We start from the raw sequence: 9,201 nt of genomic DNA on the forward strand, positions 1-9,201 counted from the left end.
GGAAAGGGAAACAAAGAAGACAAAAAAAAAAAAAAAAAAAAGCAAAATATACAAGACATAAGAAATGGAAAATTACTCGTTGATAACATGTATGTCGATGTGCTTGATTGAGCCAATATACAGTGTATTTTGGATGGAAAATTCATTTTGTATGCTGTAATGATGTATAGTGAATTAATGTAAAAAATAAATTTAAAGAAAAAAACTCAGAGAATATACACATGGTTGAGAACTACATCAAAATATATGCATTCAGAAATAAATACTTTAAAAGGACTTATAGTTTCATTCTGCTATTTTTTTTTTTTTTGAGAGGTTTATGTGATAGGGTGCCTGCACTCACCAGAAAGGCAGAGAGACAGAAAGCAAGAAATCACCCCCCAGGGAGGAAGGCCACACTGCAATCCCTTCTCCTCCATTCTCCTCTCGAGATCTTGGGCACGCACGCACACATGCCCGGCGTGAGTTTAAGCCACTGGGTCCAGGACTTGAGCACAGTCTCCTATATGGGGTCCAGCAACACAGCCATTATGCTAACTGCTGGTCCCCCATCTACTTTTTTTTTTTTTTAACGAGAAGCAATCATGCATTTATTTCATTTGAAAATAACACAGACTGACATTTTGCTAATGTATTATTCCTGATCAAAATCATATTTTGTTTCATCTGAGTTTTAGGTAGCATTTAAGTATTGCTCTGAGAATCCTGTTTACAAGAATTATGCCCAAGATTAATTTTTTAATGACTAGATGCGAAGATGTTCTCTTTCTGCATCTCTTCTCACCTAACTTAGAATGTGACATACAAATCTTATTGCCACTTAACAAAGCTCTTTGTCAGAGTCTGATTTCAAAAACTGAGAATAATATAATACTAAGTTTCTAAACTTAAAAGGAGAGCATGTGAACTAAAGAAATAATGTTAACTGCTAGACATTAGCAAATCTTTATTTCTTCATCAAATATGTGAGGAAGTATAATCTATTAGTTAAAGCCTCATTATCACTATTTTGTAAAAGAACCCAAGAAGGAGGCATTATTTTTACGTCTTCAAAATGATCAAGAGCAGTGGGGACTAGAGAGTAGCACGGCCCTAAAAGACGGTGCTCTTCAAGGCTCACCCACATGGAAAGGCTCCAGATTTGCATCCAGAAACCTGAGTAGGCCAGGTATAAATGTGCCCACGATTCAGGGCTGACTAAAGCGAGGGGTGGATCATAGCATCGAGACTCCATTATGAGGGTGCTCTCTTCCTCTTTCTCTGTCTCTCTCAAGGAAGAAATAAATAAATAAACTTTTAAAATCCTCAAGAATATTATTTGACTTACCAAGATAATAATCAATTGCTATTGAGACATGTTTATTCTCAGGTAAGCAATGACCAGGAAAGATAAAGGCATATAACTACAATCCCAAGATCATAAGGCATCAGAGGGAGGTAGTGAATCCACTTGATGGTAAGTCAAGAAATTTTGGTAGGAGATGCAGATTTGAAGAATAAATGGGACCAGGCAAAAGAAACAGTTGCAAGTCAGTAGGATTGGACTGTGACCTGGTTGTGAATAAAGCTTTCTGGATTTCCATAGGCTTGTCCTAAAGTGCCTTAAGCTTCTTGGTAAGCCTTGAACTGTGCAATGATACCTAGAGGTTTGGCCAGACCAATTTGCCAAAGGATAACCTGTACTTCTATGCCTCAGTCACTGCCCAAATCCACAGCTACCTCTCCCTTCACAAGCCAATGAAGTCAACTTCCTTATGCTGGATAAGAAAAATTTGCCTAGAGCTCTTTACTATGGCCTTTCCCTTCCTGATTAATTCCATATTAATTTTCTGTGCCCACCTCTACCTATTTATTCAACCCAATAATCATTCTCAACCATTCATTGCATTTTGTCAGCTGTTTTAGTAAAAACTGTTTCCTCCATTTTATTTTTTTTCTCTTATCCTTATCTACCTGGTAAATGATAGATAATCTTTAGGTAAGTGGTATCATGGATTGTCCAAGAAGGAAGAGTTAGAAGAAAATTATCACTCACTGATGACTAAATCACCACTGATTGCTGGCTGTGAAATAGACAAATGAGGGTACCTAAGAAGCATGAATCAATATTTCCTCTTCACTGTTGCTTTCCCTGGGTTCACGTCCCACTTCAATAAAATATCTTCTTGCAAGAATTAATTCGTTCATGCTCTACTTTAATGAGAAAACCAAGACCATCGTTTATGAGTTCTTTCATTTTTCCAATCTCATTACCTTTTCAACAATGGTTCTACAAAGTGTGTTTTCTAATTTTACAATGCTCTAAGAACATTTTTTCCATGCAATGGGTGAAAATCTGAGACTGAGACATAGAGCACTGTAGTTAGATCAAAAGGCTGCTGAGGTACAGGTGGGTGGCATGGTGGTTGGGATGCTGGATTCCCACATGGCTGTCTGCAATTCGGGTTCTGGACCTGGCAGTTTGCTTTCTCACTTTTCCTCTCACTGGTCAAATTAAAAAATAAGAATAAATAAAATAATAAAATAAAAGAATCCTTTAAAAAAAAAAAAAAAGGAAAAAGGCTGCTGGGAGCTGGAAGGGCTAAGGAGATTAACATAAGGTTAAAGCATAGGGTCTGGCAAATACCTGCTGGAGGCCCTACACATAACAAAAGTGTCTGATGACCCTTTGTGAGACTCTGCAGTCACTCTTGAGTTCCCTTGGGCCCCCAGATGGAAGAGGCTTCTGCAAACCTCTTTGCTTCTGCATGCATCCTTCCTACTGCCTGGTTTTGTTCACCTCACTCTCCACCCTAGTTATCTCATCAAATCCATCATCTCCTCATTGCTCAAATGCATATCATGTGTGGCCTCCTTATAGTCCTTGAAGCACTGAGCCAGCTCCTTGTGGGTTTATGTTTTGGCTTTCCTGGGCACATCATCCCTAGCTGGGCATTCTCCTGAAGCCCTTGTATCACCTTCTGACTTCCCTTTCTCTTGGCTCTCAATTGATCTCTGCTTTTTCCCTATCCTTTAGCACTTCCTTATCTTTTCCTGTTTTCTTTATTTCCCTCCATTTCTAATTTTTCCTTGCTGTCTGGTGTATAAGCTATTTCCAGTTTGTACTCATTTGATGGCTGTTCATCTTCCATCCTTCCAGTTCTCAAGCTTTCCTTAATTGTCACTGTAGAGTTTTTGTTTGTTTCCCCTCTTTTTCTTGTCCTGAAGAGATTCTGGACAAGTTCCACCTCCTTTTATTCATAGCTGAGTGCAGGGAACAATAGATTCTCAGACCCCAAAGAAGTGAGAGCAATTAGGAGCCCCGGGGACCAGCATAAATTGCTCCAAGACAAACAGCAGAGAGGAAGGGCAGATCCCAGGACTCATTTCTGAGTTTGCTCCTATGTATGCTTTAGATGCTATTCTTTCCATCCTGTTCTGTCACCTGAGTACAAGTAATCTGTTGCCTGAGTCTTGTACCATTACATTTACACTTTCCCTCTCGCCCTCTTCACATCTGCCTACAAATTTGCATAGACAACATTACCTTGAACCACCTGACTTAGTGCCCTTTTGGGTAACATCCCATTTGTAACATTAGCTTCTTGGCAATTCCAGTGAGCACTGTGCTCATATCGCCTCTATTTTGTTCTGCAGGCATGTCTTCTCAGCTTCTTTGTAGGAAGTCTTTTTGACTTTCTTCTTTACCATCATGTTACACCACCTTTCTCAAAGTTACCTGAAGCAGTTAGCATAATGACTATGTCGCTGGACTCCCACGTAGTCGACTGCAGTTCGAGTCCCGGACCCGGTGGCTTAAACTCACACTGGGCGCGTGTGTGTGCGTGCCCAAGGTCCCGAAAGGAGAATGGAGGAGGAGGAATTGCAACAACGTGGCCATCCCCCCTGGGGGGGTGATTTCTCGCTTTCTGTCTCTCTGTCTCTGTCTGGCGAGGGCAAGCGCCCTATAGCAAAAACCTCTCAAAAAAAAAAAAAAAAGTTACCTTAAACAACAATGACAGCAACACAAAGTTTTTGAGATATCAGATTTATTTTCAGTTTCCATTCAGCATAGCTGACCTATCCTGGCATTTCAAATTCTCTCCCCCTTGGACACTACAGTTCTTCTGGCTTTCCTCCTGCCTTTCCAAGCATACCCTTTCAGACTCCCCCATGGATTCCTTGCCTCTCATTCTGGGTGTGCCCTCGGTCGTCTTTTATTTGATATCTCAATGCACAATTTTAACATCATCCTACATGGATGAGTCCCATATGTAAATGTTAACCTCTCTGTAAGGTCAGATTCTGATTTCCATCTCCCTGAGCTTCCACCATTGTATGTATCAATGATCAGAATAACATGCTTATAACTAATTTTCATCAGTTCTTTTCCAAAGGCACTTCTGTGTCTCTCTCTTACCTTTCCCTTTAAGCATAACCTCATTAAAACCATAAACAAGAGATAAAGTTCTCTCCTCCTGGGCTGGCCCTGTAACACAGACATTGGAGGCTATACAGACAGAGCCAGATTCCCCATGACTGACCAGCAGCTTCAAAAGCATGCTAGGCACGTGTGCAAGTGTGCCCAGAATCCTGACTAGATGGGAAAATGGAGGAAAAGGGGTTGTGGTGAGACCATGTCCCATTGAGGTGTGGTTTACCTCTGTCTCCTTGGGGAGCACATGTGCCTTATGGCAATTAAAAAATAAAAATCTCTCCTTTTTTTTTTTTGTTTATTTTTTAGATTTTTGCCATAGGGCTTGCACATTCACTGGAGAGAGACAGAGAGAGGGAAAGTAAGAAATCACCCCCGCCAAAGGGCATGGCCATGTTGCAATCCCTTCTCTGCCATTCTCCTCCTGGGATTTGAGCATGCACATACATGCACCAGGCATGATTTTCAAGCCACTGGATCCAAGACTCAAACCATACTCTACCATGTGGGAGTCTAGCACCTTAACCACCACGCCACTTACTGGCTCCAAAATCTCTTCTAGTTTTAAAGGCTTCCAGAAATGATCATGTCCTAAAGCCTTTTGGTGAATGAACTTTATGCACCAGGATACACAGAACTAAAGGGAAAACGATGATATAATGGTCCTGTAACATCTTGAGGCAGACATAGTTCTGTAACTTAGTGAATTTTGCAAAGAAAAACATTTTGGGAGAAGCACATAATGAATGTTGATGAATTCTTAAAAGACAAGATAGGTTTGGGCCAGCAAATGGCTTGGTGAAGGCGCTGGACTCCCACATGGCTGACCACGGTTTGAGTCCCAGACCTGGTAGCTTGCTTTCTCACTTTCCCTTTCTCTCTCTGTCTCTGTCTCTCTTTCTGATCAAATTAAAAAATAAATAATACTAACAAATGAAATTAAATAAATAAACAATACTTTAAGAAACCAGATAGGTTTAAGAGTACTTAGATAATTTATTGAAGAATGAAGACATAAAGACATCTTGAAAAAGTAGGTGTTGTATGAATGCAAAAACTGTTTCTATCCTAATTTATGATAATTTAATTCATTTACTCCGTGAAGACCATGCTATTTCAAAAGATTTAGTCATTTTCCTCTGTTATAGGTTTACTTTACATCTTTATTTGTTAAGCTTTCTACCTTTCAGAGTAAGGTTTTTCTACACAAAATCTTGCCATTGGAAGGAGTATTTCTGACTAACCCTTTAAAATATGAACAAAATAACATCTATTCAGGATTACTAGCTGCTCTTTGAATAATAAATTTTCTTACAGTTAAAAATGGATAACTAATGTCTGTTTTAGAGACTTGATTTCATAGAAGGGAAATTCAGTAATTAAAGAGAAAAATAAAACAAAAATAAAGATGGAAATTGTTCAAAAATGAATAACAGTTTTCCATTTCCATTTAAAAGAATCTGTCAGGCATTAAGCTTTATTCAAATTACCCAGGAGGCTACTCTAACTATTTATTTGCTTTCCAAGTAGTCTCAGATTTTTTAGTAACAGAAATGTAAGCTATGCTATTTTGGCTCTTTAAATTAAATAGGAATGAAAAGCAATTTAAAAGTTCATGTTGCAGTGTGGGTTGAGAAGGAGAGATAAAAAAAAGAACAAGGATCTCTTGATCTGGAACAACTGGCCAAGCCCCTCTGCCTTCTCCCCATGACAGTCTCTTCCTGAGAGAATCTCACCCTGGAAGGTCACTATCTGATGCAGATTTATGGTTTCTATGTCTTCAGAGTTCATCTGTCCTTCAACCTCTCCATGCCGGCCAGGAACAAACTGCCATCCATTAAGGGGTTTCTGTAGCTCCAAGATGAGCTTTTCTACCTGATGGCCTCAGATATAACTAACCTCAAACAAAGATGTCCTTCATCTTATGGTTTGGCAGTCAAATTAGTTCAATGTCACAGTATTTTTTAGCTCAGTCCTACCAAGTCCCAACAACAGAGGAGAAACACCACTGGTCTGGGAGAGAAACCAAAAACACCTGGACCCCTCCTCTCCAACAAAAATCTCCAAATTTGGAGACCAGCAGATGGCGTAATGGCTATGTCACTGGATTCCCACATAGTCGACCACGGTTCGAATCCCAGACCCGGTGGCTTAAAACTCACACCAGGCACATGTATGTGTACCTAAAATTCCAAGAGGAGAATGGAGGGGAAGGGATTGCAGCGTGGCCATCCCCCAGGGGGGGTGATTTCTTGCTTTCTGTTTCTCTATCTCCCTCTGCCTCTCTGGTGAGTGCACATGCCCCATACCAAAAAGCTCTAAAAGAGAGAGAGAGAGAGAGAGAAAAGAAAAACAAACAAACAACAAACAAGAAAATTCCAGATTTCATGGAAACCTACAGGAGAGGACACAAAGGAAAATAAATTTCATTTCTCTTTTCTAGACTAGTAATGTTTATATTTCCAATTACAATCCACAGCATTCACACTAAAGTGATTAATTATCTCACTTGTCACTCCCATAAAATTTTAAATTCTGCTTGAGATGACTGGAGAATACTTAGAAAAAAATTCAACAAACAAAAACCAAAACCACTAATTGTCTATTATTATTGGTTGAAGGAGCTTCATTTTTTAATGTTACCTCTATTTATATAACTCTGTTTAATGAAGAAACTAAAGTATTAATCTTTATAGGCAAGGAGTCAAACTTTAGAAAAAGGTGAGATAATCAAGAAAGTCAGTTATTAAAGGTTGTATGCATGTGGGAGCGTTATGGGGGTTTTATCATTATTGTAGTTGTAGTGGTGGTTGTACATCCTGGTGGGCTCCAAAAGGCATTTGGTTAGATGACTGAAAGTCTTCAATCTCTCTGCTGATCTTGGGCACTCTGAAGGTGTTAACTACTGTATTTATACTAACTTCTTTTTTTTTTTTTTTCCAGTTAGCTTTGAGTCACGTGCTGAGGTATAATAGCTTTCCATTCAATTGTTTGTGTAATGTAATAGAAAGGTTGCACCCAAAATACTCCACAGTTTATTTTTCTTCTAGTATTTTTCTCTGTAAATACACTATTTTTCATCATATATGCACAACTGGAACTTCTTAAAAATAATAACTTCATTCAAAGAGTACTTTTTGTTTTAATGCACATTTCTGACTAGGTTACTGTGACAAGGAAAAGGTGCAATTCTTGTAATGGAGAAGGTTTATTTGGATAGATAATGAATTTAAAGCAAAGCAGACATTTAGGAGAGAGTTGTATAATTACAAATTAGAAATTATAACATAAGCAAATATAGTATGACTTAGTTTGAACTAAGTCATGGTAATGTCTTGTTTATTTCTAATTATTTTCTATTGCAATTTATTTATCTGTTCATATTGTTTTTTCAGAACAGGATCTTACAGCATTGTAATCCTCTTGCTTCAGCCTTTTTAGCTATTGGGATTACAGGTGTATGCTACCAGCCCAGACTTTAGGTTGCACCAGAAATCAAACCCAAGCCTACCATGTGGTCCCAGACTACAGGGTACAGCATCTTAGCAATGCATACTACGCTACTGCCGGTAGGTTTTGTTGCTATTCTTAACAGCATGTTTCCTCTAACTACATTTTCTAACTATAGCATTTTTTTCTTGTGTATAGAATGCAACTGATTTCTTTATGTTAAATATGCATTCAATATATAATACATGTATCTGGTAAGCTTGTTGATATCTTTAATTTTAATAATGTCCTTATTTCCCTTTTTAATGTATTAAGTTGTCAGGAAAGTCATGATATATTTTTCTGTTTTCCATGCAAAAATGTGTCATGACTTTCCTGACAACCCAATATATAACCATTTTCTATGAACAATTACTTTATTCTTCCTTTCTTATTTTATATCTTTTATGTTATTTTCTTATTCACTCACTGGAACATCCAATTCAATTCTGAAAAAATGCTGTTACAATAGGCATCCTTAGGGGCCAGCAGATGGTGTGGTGGGGAAGAGGGCAGGTCTCCCACATGGCTGACTGTGGTTCGAGTCCTGGACCTGGTGGCTTTCTCTCTCTCCCTCTCTCTCTCTGTCTCTCTCATTCTGTCCCTCTCTGGTCAAAAATAAAAATAAATAAGTAAAGTTAAATAAAATAATTTTTTTAAAAAAGATAGGTACCCTTTTTTCACTTGGATTCTTGTTTTTTTGGGGTTTTTTTTTGTTTTTTTTTAAATTCATCAGTAGGCACACATGCTTGCCAGAGTCTAGAACATCAAGAATTGCTGGCAGCCACCAAAAGCTAGGAGAGCGTTATGGAATAGATTCCCCTTTTCGTCCTCCAAAAGGAACCAAGCCTGACAACACTTGATTTGGGGCTCTGACCTCCAAAACTGTGAGAAAATTAAATTTCTGCTGTTTTAACCAACCCCGTTTGTGGTATTTTGTTAGAGCAGGCAACCCTAGGAAATTAATGCACTTAGTATATACTCCTCGCTTTTTTCTTTTTTAATTTTATTTATTATTTACTTGGAGAGGTTTTTGCCTTAGGGCATGTGTGCTCACTTGAGAGAGAGAGAGACAGACACAGTGAAAGAGAAAGTGAGAAATCACTCCACAGTGGGGATGACTGTGCTACAAACCCTTCTCCTCCATTCTCCTCCTGGGATCTTGGGCATGCACGCACAGGTGCCCAGTGTGGTGATTTCCAAACCACTGGGTCCAGGACGTGAACCACAGTTGGCCACGTTGGAGTCCAGCGATGGAACCGCTACGCCATCTACTGGTTCCTCCCTCCCCTTTTTAA

General features: G+C 38.9%; 1 protein-coding gene across 1 annotated transcript in view; it reads left to right on the forward strand.

The window, feature by feature from the left end:
• RFXAP (regulatory factor X associated protein) overlaps positions 1 to 9,201 on the forward strand; it is a 92,050-nt gene that overhangs the window by 15,503 nt on the left and 67,346 nt on the right. The window contains exon 2 of the mRNA XM_014590062.2: positions 1,019 to 1,168. Within this exon, the coding sequence (XP_014445548.2) occupies positions 1,019 to 1,168 (150 nt within the window). The remainder of the gene's footprint in view (positions 1 to 1,018; positions 1,169 to 9,201) is intronic.

This window comes from Tupaia chinensis, unplaced genomic scaffold (genome assembly GCF_000334495.1).
Source record: "Tupaia chinensis unplaced genomic scaffold, TupChi_1.0 Scaffold000402_1, whole genome shotgun sequence".
Lineage (NCBI taxonomy): Eukaryota > Metazoa > Chordata > Mammalia > Scandentia > Tupaiidae > Tupaia > Tupaia belangeri.